Genomic DNA, 25,798 nt, shown 5'->3' with positions numbered 1-25,798 from the left:
TGTTTCTATATAATAAGGCGAATATGGAAGAAATCTGCATCAGATAGAAATCGATTTTATGCAAGTGTATGTACACAGATACATATATAAGACTTTAATCGATTTTGGAATAATTAAGATATAAAAGATACATTTTGGTCCATTTTAAAGTGTTGTCTTCTTATGAAAACCTACTTTTGGAACAATTACAGACTTTCTGTAGAAATTATTTCAACCCAAAATAGGTTAATAGAGGTATTGATTTTCGTTTGCATAAGGTCGATTTCTATCCGACCCAGCTCATATGTACATGTCACAAAGTTCTTTACAAATATTATGGATGATGTGTACATTGAATACACATCATAGAGTTATACAACTTATCTGGAGCAAGATCAATAAGACCTTTTTGTCAGTTTGTGCATAACTGCAATGGTAAATTACTTTAAAAAATATGTATAAGAATTTAGAAAATTGTATTAACCTAAAAATGAAAATGTTGAGAAAGATAATTAGATAATGTGTGACTGATTGTCAATGTATTTATTAATGGATCTTCTGTTTAAATTGGTAGAAAACTGTAAACAAGGTCACAAGTTCTTAAGTAAATCATATTCGTTTATTTACAGGCAGTTGTTGGAGATTTTCTTGGTGAGAATGAGAAGTAAGTCTTTCATAAGTATAGAATACATCATTATAAGTGAATTGAACAACTGACTTCTATTCCACAAAATGATTATCATTTAAAGATATAGATAAATAGTGGAAAGTTCTTAATACTGTGGATTCATTAATATTCGTTGGATACTAATTTTAGTGGATTTCGTGGGTACAGGGGAACCACAAATTTAAATATTCAAATAATTACAAATGTTCTCAAGGAATGTATACAGACATTGCCAAAACCACAAAATTAAATATCCACGAATAGTTTTCCTCATTCCACAAAAATTGGTACCTACGAAAATAAATGAATCCACAGGATATGGATAGGGAATCCTTGTTATTGGAAACAATATCATAACTGTTGTCATTAATCAGGAACATAAAGATATTCTACATACAAAAATAATTGGAGAAAATTTAGAATCTAAAATGCACCAAAAAGAAACAACATCCTTAATGCTGTCAGATAAAAAGATTGACATTTAATAAATGTTAGAACAAATATTTTGTGTCATTGTTACCTGAATATAATTTTTCTTCAAACAACGACATTTGTAGCAATGTTAAATATTATTAAGTATTGCTGTAATATGATTTTGATAAAGGCCAAGTATTCCAAAACATTAAACAATTATATCCTTTTTGATTATCAGTCCCATATGGTCTGTTACTAGGCAATATATTAAAAATAAACCAGCAGATTTGTAAGAAATCTATATGGCCTGGTTTTAGTCTTGTTGGTGCCACTTTAAGTTACTTTATTGACATTTTGTAACAGATTTAAGCTGTAAATATATAATAGTTATTATTGATTGATAGGTCTCACACCTAGAATACTTTCCATTTACCATGTTTGTTATTCTTAGGATAAACAAAGAAGTAATGTATGCATATGTAGATAAGCTTGACCTAACAGAAATGGAGTTCATCCCAGCTCTACGAAGATTTCTAGAGGGGTTCAGACTGCCTGGTGAATCTCAGAAAATAGACAGGCTCATGGAAAAATTTGCTTCTAGATATTTCTCTTGTAATATTAAGTAAGTATATTTGAAAATTTGTAATTGACCTTCAAACATTTTTTTAGCTTCTTTTTTTCCCCACCCACAACACAGAGGAGGAGGGCATATTAATTTGCCCCTGTCAATTAGTCTGCCCGTCCTTTCAAAGGATATATAATTGTTTGACAAGCTTCTCTTACAGTTCAAAAGATTGAATCTTTTTTGTTTATAAAACAGTTGAAGATCTATTTTCACAGAAGTACCATTTGTTGAAATCAGTCCATCTTGGGGAATTTTCCTAAATAATTGGGTATATGGTTTATTGGTTTGAATTCCTCTTACAGTTTATAACCTTTTGTGGATTCATAATTATTGGTAGAGTATATAATAATTTTGTGGGTAAAGATAACCCACAAATTCAAGTGTTCATCAAAATAAAAATTTCTTTAAGCTTTTTTACAGAATTTTCGAACCACCAAAAATCAAGTACCCACCAACATTATTTTTTTTTCTCAAATTTGCTAAAATTTGTACAAATGAAAAAAATTGAATCAACCTGAATTGATGTTATGATAGGCATGAAAATTATATGAGTAAGCTCATTCTAAAATTTTACTTTTGCAGTCAAGCAGGCTTAAAAAAATTAGTATTAATAAATTTTTATCTGCACAATTAGCAAATGTATTTTAAAAAGATTTAGTAAAAAGGATACTGAATTACCCCAATACTCAAGAGATATTTTTCTATATTTTCAGTAATGAAGTATTTGCTAGTGCAGACACAGCTTATGTATTGGCTTATTCCATCATCATGTTGACTACTGATCTACACAGTTCTCAGGTAAAACTTACTTGTCAGTTTGATATTGGAAACTTCAGTTTTTTACCTAAATTTTGAATTTAAAACTGAGTACATATTTAATCATTTTCTTTGAAGTAGTACATTAAATTTTGATTTTATGAAGATTTATGTAAATAATATATCACGAATTGAAAACAAAATAGCTAATATGGAATGGTGAAGTCATCCTGAAGCTCTTTCGTATGGGCAGAATTGTTTTTGAACCTGACAATAATAACCTATTTCCTTATATATCAGCAGCTTTATGCTAAAAGATATACCATACAATCAATAAACAAGTTCTGTGGATATATTTAAGGTCAATTATTTAATTGTTTTTTCTGAAGGTTCGAAACAAAATGACAAAAGAGCAGTATATAAAAATGAATCGTGGGATAAATGATAGTAAAGATTTACCAGAGGAATATTTGTCTGCCATTTATGATGAGATTGCAGGAAATGAAATCAAAATGAAAGTAGGAGCTGTCGTAAAACAACCAAATAAACAAGGAAGTAAGTTAGATACCAAATTAATAATTGTAAATTCAGGTTTTTATTAATACAAATAATGTGACTCCTTGAGTATCACAATAACAAGAACTTGCATTCTTATATCTAAAACATGTATTGGTATGTAGGTTTTCCAAAAATCACATTTTTTTCATTCTTCAAAATCGCAATAATAAAAGCAGGCTATAATTTTTGAATTTGCAGTTATTGTTTATCATTTTCTAGCACCATATATGATGTGTATTGGTCTTATATATAAGAATTGATCATAAAGTTGCAATTAACTTGTTTGAAAAATATATACTTAATTAAGAAACTTCAACATTTCTATTCCATAGAATTTTTTTATGTAATATTGCTGGTAATTTCATCAGTAGTTTTGGGGGAAAGACGGCTTCAAGCCGTCAATTCCCTAATGGGGTTGGCCAGAGTATCATTCCCTCACGTCAATCATTTTGTTTTGATAGTTTGGAAACCCCCTCAAAATGTCATACTGAAATTGATGAAAAGGAGAACAGATTGATTTTAAATACATTTTTTACACATTTCCCTTCTGTTTCTCGTGAAATTATCGTATTTTGAGCTTTCCCTTACACTATATACGTTTCTTTTACAGTCAGGAAAAATCAGTATTACGAAATATTCTAAATATATCTAACCTAGTGACGTCATTGTTGGAATGCCACACAGGGATATCCTTTATTTATTATAAAAATCATTCACAGTATTTGTATACTAATTTAAAATCCGTATTTGTTAAATGTAAACCTAATGATGTTTGCTGTAGTGTAGATCATTCACACACCAACATGCAATGCTTTATTCTGAGGCTATAATCAGATAATTTGTAGGTCAACTTTCGCGGTAAACAATGTCAATGGGGATACATGAGATTGGGGAGAGAAACGACAGTTTTCATTGTTTCTGTAAAGTTCTGTTTTTAGAATATTCCTCCAATTCAGGAGCACCTCCATTGATGAGTAATTATACACTAAAATCAAAGTAAATGTTTCTGAATACTTAAAATGTGACATTTAGTATATGATAAGTAGTCTTTTATATAAAAAAAAATTTGTGTACCAACATAATTATTGAAATGGTTAAAAAAAATAAAAAAAAAATTAAATGTTGCTTTTTGTAGTTTATACCTATAGAGATTGGGGAGAGCAACTGCAGTTTTCATTTTTTCTGTAAAGTTATGTTTTTAGATCTTTCTCCAATCAAGGAGCACCTCAATTGATGAGTAATTACCCACTAAAATGAAAGTTAATGTATCTGAACACTAAAAATGTCACATTAAGTATATATGATAAGTAGTCATCAATTAAAAAATAATTTTGCGTACCAACATAATTATTGTAGTGGTCATTTTTTTTTTTTTTTTTTTTTTTTTAAATATTGCTTTTTGTAGTTTAAAGCTATTTATTTATGAATTTTACAGATATATCAAAATGTGGGATCTGGAAGGAAACAAACTTCACACAGCTTATATCAATCATATTTGATTTTATAAGTACATGTATCCCTGTGATGAGAGTTGTAACTGGGAACTTTATCAATGGAAAATTAAAACTGAATAGATTTTTCAGTCCTCACTTTCTTGAGAATACTGTCACAAAAAATTGAGAATGGTCTTAGCCTGCCGTTCAGTAGTACATAATTAAAATTCTAAAATATATTGTAGTAGTTGTTAAATTTAATTGAATTTTAGATAATTAACTCCCAACTTTAATCAAATGTTTTGATTTAGAAGGCGCAGATCTCATTGGTCCAAATTGTCTCTATGATGAATTTTTGACTAAGGAAATGAAATAACAATAAACAACAATTAGTTTCATTATTGTTAGCCTTTCTATATGTTCTAGCTGTTCTTTTGCTCATTCTTTGTATGTAGACTATCAAAGGTACCCCCCTAAAAATTGAAACAATGGCCGTCTTTTCCCTCAGAGCTCTTCAGCACTTTGATTAAAAAATTGGACTCAAGAAAACGTTAATTGCAAAGTGAATTTTAGTAACTTTGATAATTAATAATGTGAGAATTCCATCCTAAGTATGTTCAAATCAGAGTAAACAAGAATGTGTCCATAGTACACGGATGCCCCACTCACACTATCATTTTCTATGTTCAGTGGACCCTGAAATTGAACAAAAAAACAACTCTAATTTGGCATTAAAATTATGTAGATCATATCATAGGGAAAATATGTACTAAGTTTCAAGTTGATTGGACTTCAACTTTATCAAAAACTAACTTAATCATAAACTTTTACCTGAACCTTGACCAAAAACTTAAACCTGAAGCGGGACAGACAGATGGATGGATGGACAAACAGATGCACAGACCAAAAATATAATGCCCCGAAATGGGGCATAAAAAACTCAAATCAACAATATCAATTACAATGAAATGCAAAAGAATATGATTGGATCAATGAATGTTTAATTTGTATTTTCAGAGGACATAACCAGTGATAAGCAGAGAAGAATGTTGTACAATGTAGAAATGGACAACATGGCTGCCACAGCTAAGGCACTGATGGAGTCTGTTAGTCATGTTGATTCTTTTTTCACAAGTGCTACACATTTTGAACATGTCAGGCCAATGTTTAAGGTAACTAATTGTATGCTACATAGTGAATGAATAGAATTAGAATTGCATTTCATAAAAAAATAAATCGAATATTGGTTTTGTAAGTTATAAGCATTAAAATTCAAGTAAAATGGAACATTTTGCAAAGAAGTACTTCTTTTATAGAATATGCTTCATTTCTTGATTTCTTTGTTTTAGCCAGTAGAAAAAATAAAATAGAATATGTAAAAATTCATACCTACTGTATTGAGAGATTATAAGTTTTAAATCTAGGAATTAATTTGTTTTAATGAAACACCTTTATAAGGATTCAAAACTACAGAATACAATATCATTTAATAATGCAAAATATTTATGTTGTAGATGGCTTGGACCCCATTCCTGGCTGCTTTCAGTGTAGGTCTACAGGATTGTGATGATGCTAACATTGCTTTACTTTGTTTGGATGGCATCAGATGTGCCATACGCATTTCATGTATTTTTCGTATGGAGGTGAGTGCAAACATTGCCTTTTCAATTTCAATATCAGATGTTTAAAACAAATGATTTTTTTTTATCAAACTTTCTGTTTAAATAGAAAATTATGCATGTACTGTAAAGTCAGAAATCTGTGCATGCATTGGTTATCACAATTTTTTAACAATGGACTAAAATGTGAGATAATCTGTTACAAATCGAGAACAGGCTTCATATAAATGATGCAATAAAAGTTTGAAATGCGAGTAAAAGGAATTTTGAAAACCTATTCTGTCACAATTTTCAAATAAATTTCCAAAATTACAATAGAGTTTTGTTTTGTACAAGCTTCTAGTACAAATGAAAAACAATGAAATTTTTATTAAGCTTTCAGTTTCTGTTTCAATGCATGAAAATAAAATATAATTTTTCTTTTACCAGCTTGAGAGAGATGCCTATGTTCAGGCTTTAGCTAGATTTACACTGTTGACAGCAGCGTCACCCTTGACAGAGATGAAGAGTAAAAACATAGATACAATCAAAACACTTATCTCGGTTGCTCATACTGACGGAAATTATCTGGGAAAATCTTGGCTGGAGGTAATTAACAAACCTAATTATTTATCTTAAATATTTTTGTAATCAAGTTATTTTGACGTTGATATTGGACTATTCACTGGATTAAAATTGCCTGAGAGTATTTTTTCGTTCAATTATATTTTTATACACTTTTATGGCTTTATAAATTGTTGTTCAGTTTAAAAATGTATAATCATGCCCTGACTGTCAAGGTAACTAGGAAAGTACATACATATTCTCTGCTTGTGGAACAGTTATAATTTTTTTTTTATTATCAATTCCAGTTATAATTAAAATTTGAACACTCACACATTGATTTGTACTGACATTTTCATTAATTAATCAAAAAACCTCACAAAGAGCAGAAATAATTAGAAGGACACATCTATTTCAGATCTTGAGATGCATATCCCAGCTAGAGTTAGCCCAGTTGATAGGTACAGGTGTAAAACCTAGCAGACAGTCTCCAGGTAAAGGAGATATGCATGGTGGACACCCAATAGAGGCCTTTGATCCTGAAGGTATGTCGTATATTTTTATATGTATATAGCTTTTGTTGAAATAACTGAGAGTCATCAAATACTTGACTTCTACAAATAAGTAAAAAGTGTGTTTTTAAAACTCACACAATTTTTCAAAAGATTATCACATCAATATAAAATGATTTTATCTCTCTTCCAGTTATTGCGAGAGGTGGATTAGATTCCAAACGTTTAGCTAACCTACAGGAACAGATGGGGGAAACCAGTTCACAAAGTGTGGTTGTAGCTGTAGACAGGATATTCACAGGATCTGTCAAATTAGATGGAGGAGCTATTGGTTAGTCTATTGTTAAAATTGCTATTTGATTACCCACTGTTAGCCTTGTCACAATGGGAACTAGAATTTGCAATTAAACGTTTAAAAGAAATATATTATTTAATGATATATGATAAAAATGAAAATTCAAAATTTAAGTTTAAGTGAAAACCAGAGCCTTGAAATTAGTGACCATTCACACAATACATCATCCAGCATATTTATTCTAATAACATAACTTTATTTCAGTTGAATTTGTGAAAGCTTTATGCCAAGTGTCCATGGATGAGCTAGCACATGTCAGTCATCCTAGAATGTTCAGTTTGACCAAGATAGTGGAGATTTCCTATTATAACATGGGTAGAATTAGGTTGCAGTGGTCTAGAATATGGCAGATTCTTGGTGACCACTTTAATAAGGTAATAATAATAATTTATTAATCATGTTTATAAGCTCTATCACACAAACTCTTACGGGTGTTTATGTTCTGCATTTACAGTAATAAAATGTTCCATCTCAAAATATTCCGACAGCTATGGCTTTTCAAAGTGAAAAAAAAAATTATATGTATTGTACATGTTGTATGGGTTGATGGGCAAAACAATATTTGCTGTTAAGAATGCAACACAGACAAACACACAGATGTACATTCAATGTTTTTTCTCTCTTTTATTGTCTTTCTCTGATAATCTCTCTCTTACTCTCTCATTAGATAAATTTTTATTTCAATTTATTTCATGTTTTGTATGAAAATACTTTAAAAAGTATGATTTACAAACATGTTAAAAACAAGAATGTGTCCATAGTACACGGATGCCCCATTCGCACTATCATTTTCTATGTTCAGTGGATCTTGAAATTGGGGTCAAAACTTTAATTTGGAATTAAAATTAGAAAGATCATATCATAGGGAACATGTGTACTAAGTTATAAGTTGATGTAACTTTAACTTCATCAAAAACTACCTTGACCAAAAACTTTAACCTGAAGCGAACGGATGTACGGACAGACGGAGGCGCAGACCAGAAAACATAATGCCCTTCTACTATCGTAGGTGGGGCATAAATTAAGTTATGTTCTATATTTATAACTGTTATAGAAATACTAACAGAAAAATATATAGCTCTTTAATTTCTGTCATATATTGCTGCTGTGCAAGAATATTACTGTTTATTTACATTATAGATGTTCAATTCTTGTCCTATATTCCTGGAATGTAAGAATTTTATATTATTTAAGGTTGGATGTAACCCCAATGAAGACATTGCATTTTTTGCTGTGGATTCTCTGAGACAGCTGTCTATGAAGTTTTTGGAGAAAGGAGAATTTTCAAACTTCAGATTCCAGAAAGATTTCCTTAGACCCTTTGAACATATCATGAAAAGAAATAGGTAGGAATATTACTTTTATTGTTAAAGCTAACAAAGTTTTCTTTACAGAAGCAATTGTAACTTAAAAGATAAATTAGTGATAGATATTTTTGTTAAATTAGATATACTAAGACCATGGTACCTGTTTATCAAGGTTTTTTTTTGGTAGGGCATATATTAATGAATAATATCTTGTGGATTTATCTGAAATGATTTTTTTGCTTCTCAAATTAATTTTGCTGTAATAAAAATATAAAAAAATTCCTTAGCACATATAACTTTTAATTAATTCATTTGTTTATATTACAGATCTCCTACAATAAGAGACATGGTTGTGAGATGTGTAGCCCAGATGGTTAATTCCCAGGCAGCTAACATCAAGTCAGGTTGGAAGAATATATTCAGTGTGTTTCATTTAGCTGCATCAGATCATGATGAAGCAATTGTAGAACTGGCATTCCAAACAACGGGGAAAATCATATGTAAGTATATCTAATGAATTTTTAAAGTGATTATGTTTTAGATTCACCAATGCTGATGACTGCTACTAATATTATATTTTTGCTGTTGATAAAAAGTTTCACACAGCAAGTAGCAGTGTTTGAATGTGATCTTTAAGTTCATTTAAATAATATTTGGCATGATAGAAAAATTTGAAAAATTAAAAAGGTTTTATGATTTAAGTATTAAATATGGAATATATCAAATCAACATTGAATATTTTAAAATGAAAAAGGTACCTTCAGCATAGAATGTGATGTTACAAGAAAAATACAAGAAAGAACCATACTGATACTTTGAAAAAAGAAATATTTTTGAATTATCAAAGGCAATCTTTATCACTTTTAAAAGTTCTTTAAAAAAGTAAATTTTGTTAAGTTGTACTTTTCCTTTTCTCTTGTGAAAAGCAAAATTGTCTTTCAATTAAAAAAAAGTATAAATGAAATTGGTACACTTTCAGTGACTCCAACACCTCACGGACAAGGTCTGTTTAGCTGGTCTGTAGATAAAGGTTAGCTGCTCAGCACAGTATTTGCATTGCTGTAGTATATTCTATAGGAATGTCTTTCATTCATTTAGGTTACATTGGAACTAATACCAGACAATGTAATTAGTATTTTCTATTTAGGAAGGGGAGATAAATCTTTCTCTCCTCCGGGTTATGTATCACTGTGTGAATTGTATATATGGAGTTTGGTGTGGTTTTGTGTTTGAATCCTACATAACTGATACCTAGTCTTAATTTACTTACTTCATTTATCTAACTGTTTCATTTCATCTTTATTGAGCAAGAATTCTTATAGTTTTTGTTTTGTTTAAATTTACATATTAAACTTGATATATTATATTATAGATTTATTTTTTTTTATTTTTTTTTACAATTTTCCTTCATACCTAGTTCAATGTAGATTTTAGTTTATCATGTGCTAAACAATTTCAATAAGTTTGTCTTTAGACAAGGTGGTTTCACAATATATCCATCATAATGCCACAGTTATACCATCAACATGTCATGTTTAATCATGACCCTTAATTTATTTATGATATAAGTTGTTTGTGGGTAGTTTGCTTTACATTAATATATATATATTATTATTTCCATATGTATATTTCTAGCTTTTAAGTTATATGCTTTAGGATGCAAATTTTATTATTTTTTATTATTTCATTATTTTTTATTATATACCATATTTATATTTATTTTACTCATTCTGTTTAGTTTCATTGTCGGAATAATTGGTTTAGAATATTTTAATAAATGTTCGAAATGTTTCCTTTTCAGTAAATATATTTGAGCAGCATTTTGCAGCCATTATCGATTCATTCCAAGATGCAGTAAAGTGTCTATCTGAGTTTGCATGTAATGCAGCTTTCCCAGACACTAGTATGGAGGCTATCAGACTGATCAGAAACTGTGCTAAATATGTAGCAGAGAAACCAACAGTGAGTTATAAACTCTTATTCACTATTAAAAATATTTATTCTGTTTTAATTTTGTGTTGTTAAAATATCACGATTTCAGCAACCAAACCTCTCCACAAGGTTGCTATTTTTCATAAGTCTAAAAGTTTCATGATATAAATATTCCAAATTAGATTTTATAAATGTTATGAAATAGATAAAGAGTCAAAAATACAAGGTTATCATTTTCATTTTTAAAACCGGTACAATGCAAATGATATTTGAGTGATTGAGTACATTTTACCATTCTAAATGTTATTGGCCTTTGGATTAGAGAGTAGGTTTTCAAATGTATTGTTGAGGGAAAGCAATATTATTTCCTTACAAATATTTGTAGTTTTGATGTTAGATATACAGTTTGATAGAAATAAAATTACAAATAACAATCAATTAATTTATTTTTATTATTAAATATTTTTAGATGTTCAGAGACCATGGTGGTGATGAGATTAACGTACCAGAAGAAGATCGTGTTTGGGTGAGAGGATGGTTCCCTGTTCTGTTTGAGCTGTCCTGTGTAATAAACAGATGTAAACTGGATGTCAGGACAAGGTAACCAATCATCATTTAAACAGTGATGAAAAAAGGATAAAAAAAAGAAGATGACTGTTAGGTTGCTTGAAATCATTAGTTGTTGAAAAAAAACTAATTGTTGAATAATAATGAATTGTAATATAAAGATTGATAGCTTACATATGGATGTATTTTCAGTTTATATAGTTTTCTTATATCAAAATTGATCAAGAACATTTCTGATAACCTGTAAAAGCAGACAAATTTTAAATGATTGAATTATGTTTATTAATAAGCAATGCATTTTATTTATGGGGAAAAAAAATTAATGGAATGTTTTTGAATTGGTTGAAGACATGCTCAGATAAAAAGAGTTAGTCTGTTAACCTTAATAATTCTAGTATTTTGAGTTTTTAACCGTATATTTTAATTCCTGGTTTTCAGAGGTCTAACTGTGATGTTTGAGATAATGAAAACGTATGGTGACACGTTTCTCAGCCATTGGTGGGCCGATTTATTCCAAGTTGTTTTCAGAATCTTTGACAATATGAAGTTACCCGAACAACAAAATGAGGTTGGTGTTACTACTGTAAGTGAGCAATTTGTAAGACTCTAGATGTGCTGTGTTCTACTTACACACTATTTTATAGATGCTGTGTATTATCAGCACACTAATAATCTGTGTGATACTCACAATGTAGAGAGACATTGGTACTAACCATTCTATTATTTTGGGTAAGTTTAATTTTCATCTTTTTGTCATGTCATGAATGGAAAGATATATGATAATATATCAAATTTGATGCTACAGTACCGTGTTTGAAATTATAGTTTTCAAGTATTATGTTTGTTAAGAAATGTCTGTTCAGCATGTGAAATTTTTGTCATTTCTGCAAATATTTTTAATTGAACAGGAATAGAATTTATTTTGGAGAACTGCAAACTAAATAATTTAAGCTGATACTTTTTTCATGTATAGCTCTTTTAAGGGGGTTCACGGGTCTAAATCATTTATATAGGATTTCTCTATATTTTTCTATAAATGAACTTTATCTTATAGTTAATAGAAAAATTAAATAAAAAAGTGGGGTCACCGTTCATTTTCGCTCACAATCTGCCTTCGAAAGAAGCATACATTTTTGTAAAGGTGGTTTTTTTCTGTTGAAGTAATAGGAGAAATAAAGTTAATATCGAAATAAAAAAAGGAAATTTATTACAGAACTCGCTCAAATTTTACAATAATTTAGTTTAAGTACAGCTTATATGGAAATTATATTAAAAAATATAGGTCACCGATGAGTTAAAAAAGATATTTCAATTTTAAAGCCAAAAAATGGCATTTTCCCACCAAAGGGAGATAATTTGGAACTTTTTGAATGATGTATACATTTTAAAAGTCATCTTGGGCCAACACGAATTGATTGTTTTGAATGATTTTTGTATCATATGATAAAATAACAACTACAAAAGGTAATAAATAAATTTGTAATGAAAAACAAATGTTTAATTTTTTTCTGAAATTTTTATACCCTCGAGCCTCCTTAAGGTAACACGATACCGAATGGCATATCTCCCGATTTCCAAACTTTTTGGCATACGTGTTCTTTGAATCGAGTTACATCGGAATATGTAATAAAAAATGGGGGTCACCATTTTTGTTTTCTTTGTAATTTTCATAGGAAAACGTCAATTTTGGCGACAATTTACTTAGGTATATAGGGAAAATGCCTTTTTTTCGGCTTACCTTTTAAGATTTTCCAGTGGATGGCTATTTACTTATATACGGAGAAAAACAAAAAACTAACATAAAATCCAGGATTGCATACTGAATCCATAAACGTATAGAAACTCATATGTCACCATCCTTGTTTTTAAGATAAATGGCTTCAAAGTTGATCAATAGGCCTAGAATTTGACTAAAAACGTGTGACGTTATAGTATACAGAATATAACGTTATCCTTTCTCAGAGAAATGATAAACAAAATATGTGTCAGTATCTGAATGAGTATATTTCATTTTTTTATAACCCCTGTCGTAAATTTCCGAGTATTGCAATATAAGATTCTACAGATATAATTTTATTTCGTCCTGCACATGGAATTTCATTCACATGAATTAACATTAATCTCGTCTCATTTTCACATCAAACGAGCATATACTTGAAACTTGCTTAAACTGGTTGGTTCCACGTGAATATTATATATGATAATAGTTCATGCATAAATCAAGTAATTTTGTACACGTTAAATTCACGTATTTTTTTTTAAAATAAAATTATTCAAATAATGTCTTTATTCTAAAATTTAATTAAAATCATAAAAAATACCTTCAGATTTTTGTAAAGTTTACGTGAAAATTACATGAAAAATTTCACGTGAGATTCATCCGAAGTACTGATTTTTAACTCCATCGTATTAGACAATGGTGGTATCATCGCTGAATCCAGAAATAGAGCACTTCAAAAATATGGTGGTATCATCGCAGCATGCAGAAAAAGAGTACTTCAGAAATTTGATTCAGTTTTTTAATTGCTCGGTTTGATGGTTGTTTAACGTTCAGTGGCATATAGTTCATGTATTTTCGGGACGATATAATACAATTTTGAAAATAGTTGTTTATAAAAGACACATTTGATGCACCAGTCAAAAAAGGTTAAACATTCTGTTATTTGTGAAAATTATGAGGGAAAAAATTATCCTGAACACATTCTAAAAAATAAAATAACAAAACTCTAAGAAAACTTCAAAACGAAGAAGTCCCTTATCAAATGACGAAATAATAAGCTCAAAAATATCAAAAGAAGGATAAACAGCCGTCATATTTCTTGACTTGGTAAATACATTGGTATAGTGGACTCTGCGTCGTGTAAATGTGTGACTTGTTTTCTCAGCAAGTCGGACAAACCTTGCAGACTGTATGCAAAATTTCACAAAGTTCAACATTTTGTCGTTTGTGAAAAATTGTTTTCAAAATAAATCATGAGATCATATATGCATTCTTTATATGAGTAAAATTATCGAAGATTTTGCATGTATTAAACAATTTTATACAATAATAATATTTACATATTGATCAAGACATCAGAGTGATCGAATGATTTAAATGTCACATATTAATAAGAGTGATTGAATCAGTTGAATGTCACTTTAAAGTAAATGATAATACTGAATCAGTTGAAAATAAACCAAGAATAAAATAAAGTGATAAAACTCAGTCTGTTATGCAAAAGAACATATATAGATAAATCGTGCAGATGCTTAAATATCAAAGAAACAGAATATTTAAAAAGTAAAGCAATACTTTTTAAAGATTAACAATGAGTAGAAGAATTGCCGGAGAACGATAAAACAATCTATGTCAAATAACCGTTACGTATTGCATCAAAACTCTCGGCACTCTGCATCTAGGGAAATTTACCGTTCAAAATGTCACATAATTACCAAACAAAGAGGATTGTTTTTACTTAATCACTTTGTGATTGCAGACTCTAGACTCTGCTGCAGTGGCTTGTATGTGTGAGTGTTATTCAATAACGTCAGGAACGATAACTCGTGTCGTAACATCATTCGGTATCGTGTTACCTTAAGTCAACTTTGTGGTAGTTCGACAAATTTCCTACTTTGTTAAAGTTTTCATAAATGAGAATATCCACTTTTGACATATTCCCAATTTATATTTGCATAATTTTGTAACCTGTATGATGAAATTAAATAACAGTTAGTATACAGTTTATTCAAATATGATACTTACCCAATTATACTAATAGGCATTGATGGCATGACAAATTTTACACAGAAAATCTAGCAAACTGGACAAAATATATGACTTGAATACTTTAAATGTGTAAAATCAAAAGGCCTATTTCATTTATTTTATATATAACTTTTGTCATTGTTGAAAATTGATGTCAGGAACATGTTAATCAGGACACAGTGATACAGTTGCTAGATTTTCTTTGATGTTCCATTCAGAAAAATCTGATTATTGTAGCCATTTTATTTTATTTCATTTCTATTTTGCTTTTAATTACTATTTTTCCTTTCATATTCTTTTAATTATATAGTATATAACTTATACTCATATTGGTACTTTAGATGTTATTTTCTTATGTAGTAAACACTGTTTTAATTGTGTCACTTCAGTAGCTCAATTTAAAGAAGAGAAAAGAATATGCATTGATAATAAAACATGCAACTTAATTATTCAAAAGAATGAAGAGAAGCTGTTATTTTGAAAATGTATGCTCTTTTCAAAGACGTTAGAAATTCAATTTTATAAATATTGACAATTATTGGTGGTTGTATATATTTAAGGATAAAAGGAATAAATTACAGTTTTCAAATTGTTGAACACAATGTGAAATACAAATAATTAGTTATCCGATGAGAATTAGAATTACTTCAATTATGAGCTGCTGAGGCATGACTGTGTGATGTAACATTGAAATATAGTATATTTTGGTTCATTTTTGCAATTAAAATGTAGCCTTTGTTTTGGGTGAGTTAATAAATGTATTCACTAGAAATGGTTGCCTGTAGAAACGGAATGTAATTACTAAACAGAATTCCACTACTCACTCTTTACATTTTGGTACATTCCCGTAATATTTTTATATTGGTATTTTGTTAAATCACCAGGAAGTTGAGGTAATTTAAGTAGTTGTCATGGGAATGGTTTTTATGTAATTTGTTTTTTTCTCTCAGGGTTTTTCATGTACTAATGGACAATTAAACTAATTTTTACATGCTTCTTTGTGTTATGCAACATCTGCATGTTTTGTTGTTTGAGCATTTCTTGTAATGAGACCTTGACCTTATAATACATTGAACATGCAGTTGAAATGCAGTCATTCATAGTAATATTTGTTATGATGATATGTGTTTCAATGTTTTAGTTTAAAGATTTTTTTTTTTAAATCCTAAAATTGTGTCGTTAGAAAAAATATGGATCTTAGTGAAAGAAGCAATTTGTCTAAAAAGGGGGGCTATGTTGCAATCACAATATCCTTCATTTCGTCAAGTTATACTTTTCAAACTTTTCTCAGAAATTTTTCATAAGAATAACTTCATACCTTGTGAGCAGCTTGGCAGTGATGAATCTGATCTGTCAAACACCTATTTCCTGTTTACCAATACTTTCATTACAAGTGGGGTATGCTTAGCATGACAACACATGCTTTTTTGTTTTATTTAGCATGAATTTTCACTCTTAAATAGTTAAACATTAAGCAGTTATTCATGTATGCTACATAAGGTTACCTTTAAGTGAATGCCATGTAGGGTTATATGGACCAGTCCTTACATTGTTCCAAGCTTGTAGACTAAAATATAACTTTCGTGGTATTTCAGTGTACTGTGGCTCACAAAAGATTTGTAAGAACTACAAACTATACAGTATACATATATATAATCCTTTCCTTCTTCAAATATACACTTGCGCTAGGGAAACTTTATTATATGCTTAAGTGTGGAAACATTATGCTTTGTTAAAGCTACTTTAAAGTGTAAATATGAACTAATATGAGAGCATGTTAAAAATAGTGTATTGCAGTTTAGCAGTTGCATGCTTATGATATAAATATAATCTAGATAGCTTGCTAAATAAAGATAATTGTCAGAATATGGTGTGATTTGAATACTTTTAATAATGGAATTGAAAAAGAGTAATGTGTCTCAGTAGAAGTTTTGTTAACCAAATATAGAATCTTGATTGATTATCGATGAACCAGTATTCCTTATCATATTCTCTATATATAATATTGACATAAGTGGTAATTGATATATTCAGAATTATATATGGAAATATTATACACCAGTAAAAAATGTTAGACAGAAAATCTTAAGAGAATTGGGATTTAGATAAGAATTCCTCAGACCAAGGTTGTCTCGAGTTGGATAACTGTGGATTCATTATAATTCATGGAATTTCATGTAAATGTTCAATGATAACACATTTTCTACAGGCTGGCATAATATTATATGCTTGGTATCAAGCTGTTACCTTCACTTGTTTGATATCATAAAGCTATGGTCATGCACCTAATTTCAAGAAGCAATTAATTTTTTTTAAGTTAACAAATTCTATCATTGAATTTAGATGGCATATTTGTAAAAAAAAAAATGATTTTATTGAAGTAAATTGCCACTATTTCAGTTGTTTTGAGATAAACAAAAAAAATACTGTTTATTTGTGAAATCTTTTTAGAAGATTTTACTAGTTTTGTCAGATATAAAAAAAAATTAAAGAAATAACCTGATGTTTTTCTTAAGCCTGGTAATACTTTTATAGGAAACCTGAATGACTTAGTGACTTAGTGATCCTGTACATAGAGTACAATTTGTAATTTAGTGTTATATTAATTTATGAGTAATGAACAGTAATATTTTTATTGAAGTAACACAAGTAGGTGTAGACACAGTTACAGGAATAAATGTAAAATGAAAGTAAGATTTCAAATAAAAAGTACATTTTCTGTTATTTTTACGTTTTTCAGAAAGCGGAATGGATGACGACCACCTGTAACCATGCTCTATATGCCATTGTGGATGTATTCACTCAATATTATAGTGTGCTACACACCGTGTTACTTGATGAACTCTATAACCAGTTACACTGGTGTGTCAAACAAGATAATGAACAATTAGCTAGATCTGGAATTAATTGTTTAGAAAATCTAGTTATTTCTAATGGAACCAAGTTCTCCCCAGATGTATGGCATAAAACCTGTGTGATTATGTTAGATATATTCAAAGATACTATTCCTACAAGGTAAGATGGCATAAGGTTTAATAATTGTATGTTAAAATTGGTTTAAAATAATATTGCTGAATTCTTATCTAAACCTTTTAACAATTATATAGAAGAAAAAAAAAGCATTGGTCATCTTAACAGTTGTAGTTACTGCAGAAATGAATGATTATATTGCACAAGTGGAAGGTCCTTTTGAATCCATTGGATCAAACAAAGTCAGTATTAGCCATTATTCTTTGTACATTTAAATCTGTTTAAAAATGTAGAGAAGATAGTGCTTGTCAAAAGGAGTAATATTCAGAATGACTATATGGATCATAATTGCTTTATGTTTTGGGGTTTATTGTGGTTAATATGAACACTGGGAGTCGTCAATGAGTTAGCAATGTATGACAACAATTCCAGCTATTGATGAGTTTTATTGAATAAACAAACTTTAAAATACAGAATTAAAAAAACAAAAAGTCATTTTGATAATACTATAATTTTTAAGGAAGTTACTTTGTCATATTTTACAGACTTCAGCTACTTATTTTAATTACATTTACAATGATTTACTTCAGTTTGTTAGCATGGTGTCCAGAACATGATAACTCTCCAGAAAATCATCCATTCAATAAGATGGAATCTATGGAAGAATTAAATGTAAGTTTTCAATATGTACTCATAGTTTGGCATGTTGACTGTTATTTGAAACTTCAAATAAAATAACCTAACAGTATTTATGTAGAATATTGATACTGGTGATCGAATTGTATGGTAACGTAAAAATGTATCATGGCATGAACATTTATAAAATAGAAAAAGTGAATAGACATTAGACATCAACCTTTTTTTTTTGGTGTTCGAATGAAAAAGGCAAAAATTAAGAAAGAGGATTGTTAATAAAAAGAGTTTTCAATCTATAGCTGAAATTGCTATGTTTACTAATTTAGGACTCATTGTCACCAGACCATACCCATGAAAACAGATCTTTAAAAAGGGCTGATAGTAACCATAGTGTATATAGTACTGTATCTCAGGAATCCAGGGAACATAAGATCCCAAGGTCAAGTAAGTATGATACTCTTTCAACAATATTATAGGTGGTGTATCAGAGATATATCCTTCTTTATAGGAACATTTCACATGGGGTTGATTGTTTGGTTCAAATGTTTTATAATGTAACATATACATTCTTACACATAATTTCAATGTATGAAATTTTCATCAAATATTTCTATGTAACTACAAATGAAGGCTTTCTTAAATCTGGAATCAACTTCCATATGTGCATGCCATACTGTGTGAATCTTTTTTTTTTTTTTTTTTTTCATTTCTAATAAACTTCCTGTTTACCAAATACTTATAGCATGTGTGAGAAATACCCAAGTTCAACTTTTTAGAAGTTTTTTGTTTCATATTTTGTAGAAGTTTCTCCAGATCAGAAGTTATTCCAAGGACTGTTAATAAAGTGTGTTGTACAGTTAGAACTGATACAAACCATAGATGATATTGTTTTCTTCCCAACAACCAGTAAGAAGGAAGATGCTGAATATCTAGCTGCTGCACAGGTATATAATTAAGGAATACAAGTAACTGTATTTAAAGAGTTGCCTTGTCAGTTTGACAGTCGGAAATACAGTTTTACTGAGGGAGTAAAATCATTTGAACAGTACTGTTTTTCCTACTCAAATCCATCTGTTATTTGCAATTTAAACTTATTATACCCCTGCTTTGAAAAAAAGGGGGTATACTGTTTTACCTCTGTCTGTCCTTCCGTCAGTCCATCAGTCCGTCAGTCTGTCAGTCAGTCCGTCCGTCCCATGAATATTTTTCGTCACATTTTTCTCAGGATCTGCACTACCAGGATTTCTGAAATTTGGTTTCAGGCTTGATATAAGTCAGCTATACCGTGTGATGCGTTTTCAGATTCATCACTCAACAACTTCCTGTTTACCGAACACTTGTTTGATTTTATTCATGATAGCCAAGTTGAAAATTTTTCGTCACATTTTTCTCGTTAATATAAGTCAGCTATACCGTGTGATGCGTTTTCAGATTCATCACTCGACAACTTCCTGTTTACCGAACACTTGCATATTTTTACACAATTAATATTATCCACTTGCGTCGGGTTATCATCAGTGAGCAGTAGCTCGCAATTTAAACTTATTTTACATTTTATCCTTATTATAGAAAAGAAAGGATATTGACATTATGGAGTATCCATCAATGACAAATAATCAGTACAGACACAACAAAAAACACAAATAAACCATGATTGTAAAATTATGTTAAAAACATTTACTTAAATATCTTCATACTCATCTGGCATTATACCCTGCTTGAAAGGAGGGAGTATACAAATTATAACCCCTGTTTGTCCAATCTATTACATTTTTTATACATTATCCCCAGGAACTACCTATTAGAGCTTCCTGCAATTTGTTATCAAACTTCATGCAAACATGCTATCGCAATAAGCATTTTCTGTAGTTCAATTTGTATAAAATACAATGTTTTAATAATTAGCATCTTTAGAGCACTGCATTTGGTATTATAGTACATGATATATTAACACAGATTTTTGTCGAGCCTGCAACTTTTGTTGCAGAAAGCTCGACATAGGGATAGTGATCCGGCGGCGGCGGCGGCAGTGTTAGCTCACTTCTTAAAAGCTATATATTTTAGAAGGTGGAAGACCTGGATGCTTCATATTTTGTATATAGATGCCTCATGTTACGAAGTTTCCGTCAGTCACATGTCCATTGTCCTTGACCTCATTTTCATGGTTCAGTGACGACTTGAAAAAAAAGTTCAGATTTTTTGCAATGTTAAATTCTCTCTTACTGTAAGTAATAGGATAACTATATTTAGTATGTGCGTACCTTGCAAGGTCCTCATGCCCGTCAGACAGTTTTCACTTGACCTCAACCTCATTTCATGGATCAGTGAACAAGGTTAAGTTTTGGTGGTCAAGTCCTAATCTCAGATACTATAAGCAATAGGTCTAGTATATTTGGTGTATGGAAGGACTGTAAGGTGTACATGTCCAACTGGCAAGTGTCATCTGACCTTGACCTCATTTTCATGGTTCAGTGGTTATAGTTAAGTTTTTGTGTTTTGGTCTGTTTCTCTCATACTTTATGCAATAGGTCTACTATATTTGTTGTATGGAATGATTGTAAGATGTACATGTCTAGCAGGCAGATGTCATCTGACCTTGGCCTCATTTTCATGGTTCAGTGGTTATAGTTAAGTTTTTGTGTTTTGGTCTGTTTTTCTCATACTTTATGCAATAGGTTTACTATATTTGTTGTATGGAATGATTGTAAGGTGTACATGTCTAGCGGGCAGATGTCATCTGACCTTGACCTCATTTTCATGGTTCAGTGGTCAAAGTTAAGTTTTTGAGTTTTGGTCTTTTTATCTAATACTATATGTCATAGGTCAACTATATTTTGTGTATGGAAATATTTTATGATCTATATGTCAGTGGTGCAGGTTTTATTTGACCTTGACCTGGTTTTTTAAGGTTCATTGCTCAGTGTTAAGTTTTTGTGTTTTGGTCTATTTTCTTAAACTATATGCAATAGGTCAACTATATTTGTTGTATGGAAGCATTGTTAGCTGTACATGTCTGCCTGGCATATGGTTCAACTGACATTGACCTCATTTTCATGATTCATGTTAAGTCTATGTGACAGTCATAATAAAGCTTTAGATTTAGGAGTATCAACATAATATCAATGATTAGTAAAGAAGGCGAGACATTTCTGTGTGTGCACTCTTGTTGTTTAATATTTCAGCATAGTTTAGACGCCCCCTATGAGATGGATACAAGCCAGCAGGAAGACCAGGGGATGTATCAGTTTCTCAGTAGTCAACAGTTACTCATGTTGGCAGACTGTTTACTTGAATCACATAAGTTTGCTAAAGACTTTAATTCTAATCACGAACAAAGAAACGTTCTATGGAAGGCTGGTAAGATAATGTGAAATTTTTTATTAGAATCTCGCTGATTAATCATAGATAGTATAAAGTAATAAGTTTGTCCGTCCATTCATGTGAACATCTTTCACAAATCAGATACTATCCGCCAAGGGTATAAGCTATGTTTAAATCAAATAACTCTATTTACTTATATTTTGAATCATAATTTACTTGTTTTTCAAGATGTGCCCTTTGTGGAATGAGATATATCTCAAAATAAGTAAAGATTAAATAGCAAAAATGCAATAAAATTGTATCAACAGGTCAATTTAAACTGGATAAAAATCAAATGTTACTTCTAATTTTTTGCTGCATAAATTATTTCTTAATTATATTTGAAAATAGAAAAAGTTTTCTGACTAGCTTAGTAATTCCAGTCAACAAAGCAAGATTTACCTTGAGTTTCAGTTTAAGATATCAGTTTATTCTTGTTAGCTGATTATTTCAAAATTTTGAAATAAAAAATATTATGCAATCAATGCATCCTGAAAAAAGTACATATTTTTATTGTTTTCAGGTTTCCGAGGTAAAGCAAAACCCAATTTATTGAAGCAAGAAACCCAAAGTTTAGCGTGTGTGTTCAGAATATTATTTAGAATGTATAATGATGATGCAAGGAGAGGAGAATGGAGTCAGATAGAAAATAAAATTATAAGGTAAAGTGCATTGATTGTTTTAATTGTTCAAAACCATTTTTTATGTCAGATATTTATAGTCAAACAATGTAATAAGATATTACATATCTGTGACCAATATTATAGACAACATTGTTGACTCCTCACACATCAAAAGTGCTTGATGTGCCAATTAGTTCAGAGGTCAAACAGGAGAGAGTTTCAACTGACAAAGTTGAAGGACTTATTTTTCAAATACCAGTCAGACTACACTCTGAACAATTTACCTTGGTTAAAGTAAGTTGTAGAGAAATAAACAGAACTTCTAATTTTTTATAATTTTTACCTAACTGATTATTGGAAGTTTGAGAGACTTAATTGAAGTAATATATATGTTAACATGTTTTTCAGCAATTTGATTAAACAGTGCAGAGAATAAGTTTTTAAGTCATTTAATATTCATAATTAATTTCTTTGTAGTGTATGTAAAGAGTCTTTAGAATATTTCCTGTCATTAGAGTCAGACAGTCACAGGGACGCGTGGAATAGTTTGTTGTTGTTATTACTTAACCGTCTTTTAAAGATGAGTGATGATAGGGTAGGTATTTTAGAGTTATTACCCTTTAAAATTTAGAGTTATGTCCCTTTATCTCATAGTTTTTAATTCTTAGAGCATTATTCTTTTGCTACTCAATTTATGCATTTGGTTAAACCTTTTTCCTACAAAAAAAAAAGTTCAGTAGCCATACTTTGTGTAGATCGATCACTTAATGTTTTTCTTGATGAGTGAAAAAGTGATGTGTGGAACAGCATGAAACAGCAACCAATAATCACACAAAAAACAACATATTGAAGTCAACAATTGGCAAGTGTATATATATATAATATGTCTCGCTCCAAATGGCACATGTCTAAAAAATATTGTGAAGTAACTGACCAGACTGACATCAACTGGGAATTCCATAAATTACAACACAAAAAAAACATTGAGACAATGAGTTCCAATTTTACTGTTCACCCTTGAAATTAAATTACCTGACAAAGGAGTAGGTTCAGTAAGACCCCTTTTTGGCCCCAAAATATAGCAGTTTTAGAAAATTGTGAATATGTAATCGTTAAGATGTTTATTGAAAAGTAGAATGCTTCTGCTACATAAATATGGGCTGTTTTTGACAATAAAATGTACATATATTGAGTACTAGCATCATTAAGTCGTGTTAAGTTACTGAAATCTTCACAATTTGATCATTTTAGTTTAATTTTAGACTGTTTCCGTCTTAAATGAAAGTGGCCGCATTCGTGTTCATCCATAATATTGAAATGTAAGTTGTATTTGATGATAATGCATAATATATATAAAGGTTGGGGATGAACACGGATGCGGCCACTTTCATTTTTGACAAAAATCATCTGAAAAGTGACGATTTTTGGCATATTTGATAGATTTTTCATATTTAAGCTTGAATCGGAGCGTTTTTAATGACATAATCAGTTAAAATCTTTCCCAGAAACTATTTGAATCAATTGAAATAGACACTTTAGTGTTTAAAAAGTGTCTAAAATCTTTCGTTAGATGAAGTTGAAAATTGAGGCCGAAATCAGGCCTTACCGGACCTACTCCTTTAAACTTTTATACAGAAAGATTCAGAAAGCAATGTCAGTTGCTCTTTTTGTGTATAATTCCAAAAATATATATTGTTATGCCTTGTATATTTTTCTGTTTAAAAGTTTAAACTATTACTATTTGTAATTTTGTTTTCAGTTTCGAATCCATGGTTCAGCATACTTTCCATTTATGTGTGAAACACTTATGTTTGACTTTAAACTAGAGATGAAAACAACACTGAAGAAATTCTTTTTACGCTATGGACCAACCTTCAGTATCGTCTCCAGCTAGTGAAACATAAATTTTATCAACCTGTTGTGATATTAAAATCATGTGATATTTATCGTGTAGAGGATATATGTATATTTCTGTCAATGTGATCGCTTCATTCATTTCTGTAAACATTAAATGATTAAGAATTGACGAGAGGAGAGAGTCGTATACAAGTATCTTGTTTGTGAATGTGATTGTACTAATGTTGTTTAAGTCTGTTGTAAACTTGGAACCAATAAAATGCATTTTTGTTGTTTAAGTCTGTTGTAAACTTGGAACCAATAAAATGCATTTTATAGTCAAAGGCTTAGCGTAAACAATATTTATTATGAAATGTCAACAATACATCTTAAACAATATAAGTTACATTGTATACAATATAAATTACATTGTATACAATATAAATTACATTGTATAAAATATAAATTACATTGTATACAATATAAATTACACTGTATACAATTTAAATTACATCTTATACAATATAAATAAACAAAGTGACAAATAGGATTCAGAAGCAAGTACCTAGTACTTATATAAACTTTTGTCTCCTTAATAGCTTCTAAAATTGCACATTTTCTCACTTGTTTAGGCAAAATTAAAAGATAAACAAACTGTTGGTTGAAAGGAAAAATATCAGCACCAATTAACATCACAAGGAGGGGTATTTTTATCAGGGTTTTGTATATAGAAAAAGATCTTTAGCATTAACTGAAAAACACTAAGCCACTGATTTCACAAGATTAAAGAGTTTTTAATCTCTGTAGGAAAATGGTATCACATAATTTTTAAATTCATTGTTAAAAGTTGTATGGAAAGTCGAGAGTAAATCTTATTTTGAAAATTAATGAAGTCAATTCTTAATAAACCTGTGACATTTTTTTTAATAACAGACTAACAAATAAATAAACCATAGCAGTTTTTGAAAGAATTCTTTTAATCGCCTAGGAAAAATTTAGAAAAATATTCACATTTTTAAAAACAAAATGTAAGAGTGTATAAACCAAACATTCCATAAATGTTTTATAAATATGTGCATGTTTTTATGTGTATGTGTAAATGCTGTTTGTTATATCTATATGTAGTGAATGACATGATCAAACATTTTAAGATTTGTTCCATTGTGCATTTCAAAGGTATGTATCTACAGGTTGAACATTGTAATAAAACTTATTGATGCTTCTAGTGCAATATTTGTTCTTATCTATTGTGTAATGCTACAGTTATTTTGGCACAATGATATTATTCCCCTTAACCAGGTGGCGTTGTTTATTTTATCCCAGGGAAACAGTATATTCTGATTGCTAACCAAAGTACT

General features: G+C 29.9%; 1 protein-coding gene across 12 annotated transcripts in view; it reads left to right on the top strand.

Annotated features, from left to right (window-relative positions):
- The window catches only part of LOC139523683 (brefeldin A-inhibited guanine nucleotide-exchange protein 1-like), a 42,121-nt gene extending 17,027 nt beyond the window's left edge, over positions 1-25,094 (top strand). For 3 of the 12 annotated variants that reach the window (XM_071317955.1, XM_071317892.1, XM_071317983.1), the window contains 25 exons: positions 609-643; positions 1,512-1,682; positions 2,399-2,483; positions 2,831-2,996; positions 5,450-5,604; positions 5,947-6,075; positions 6,481-6,639; positions 7,013-7,139; positions 7,300-7,437; positions 7,666-7,835; positions 8,656-8,807; positions 9,096-9,268; positions 9,748-9,798; positions 10,570-10,730; positions 11,170-11,300; positions 11,706-11,850; positions 16,611-16,634; positions 17,756-18,030; positions 18,576-18,657; positions 18,948-19,065; positions 19,423-19,565; positions 21,804-21,978; positions 22,505-22,643; positions 23,082-23,199; positions 24,364-24,632. In XM_071317955.1, coding sequence (XP_071174056.1) covers positions 609-643; positions 1,512-1,682; positions 2,399-2,483; positions 2,831-2,996; positions 5,450-5,604; positions 5,947-6,075; positions 6,481-6,639; positions 7,013-7,139; positions 7,300-7,437; positions 7,666-7,835; positions 8,656-8,807; positions 9,096-9,268; positions 9,748-9,798; positions 10,570-10,730; positions 11,170-11,300; positions 11,706-11,850; positions 16,611-16,634; positions 17,756-18,030; positions 18,576-18,657; positions 18,948-19,065; positions 19,423-19,565; positions 21,804-21,978; positions 22,505-22,643; positions 23,082-23,199; positions 24,364-24,498 — 3,357 coding nt within the window. In that variant the 3' untranslated portion in view covers positions 24,499-24,632. Of the gene's footprint in view, positions 1-608; positions 644-1,511; positions 1,683-2,398; positions 2,484-2,830; positions 2,997-5,449; positions 5,605-5,946; positions 6,076-6,480; positions 6,640-7,012; positions 7,140-7,299; positions 7,438-7,665; positions 7,836-8,655; positions 8,808-9,095; positions 9,269-9,747; positions 9,799-10,569; positions 10,731-11,169; positions 11,301-11,705; positions 11,851-16,610; positions 16,635-17,755; positions 18,031-18,575; positions 18,658-18,947; positions 19,066-19,422; positions 19,566-21,803; positions 21,979-22,504; positions 22,644-23,081; positions 23,200-24,363 lie in introns of all 12 variants that reach the window. The other 9 variants (XM_071317937.1, XM_071317965.1, XM_071317902.1 and 6 more) reach the window with 8 other exon arrangements.
- The last annotated feature ends 704 nt before the right edge of the window (positions 25,095-25,798 follow it).

Source organism: Mytilus edulis, chromosome 1 (assembly GCF_963676685.1).
Source record: "Mytilus edulis chromosome 1, xbMytEdul2.2, whole genome shotgun sequence".
Taxonomy (NCBI): Eukaryota; Metazoa; Mollusca; class Bivalvia; order Mytilida; family Mytilidae; genus Mytilus; species Mytilus edulis.
This window is presented reverse-complemented; position numbering and strand designations above follow the sequence as displayed.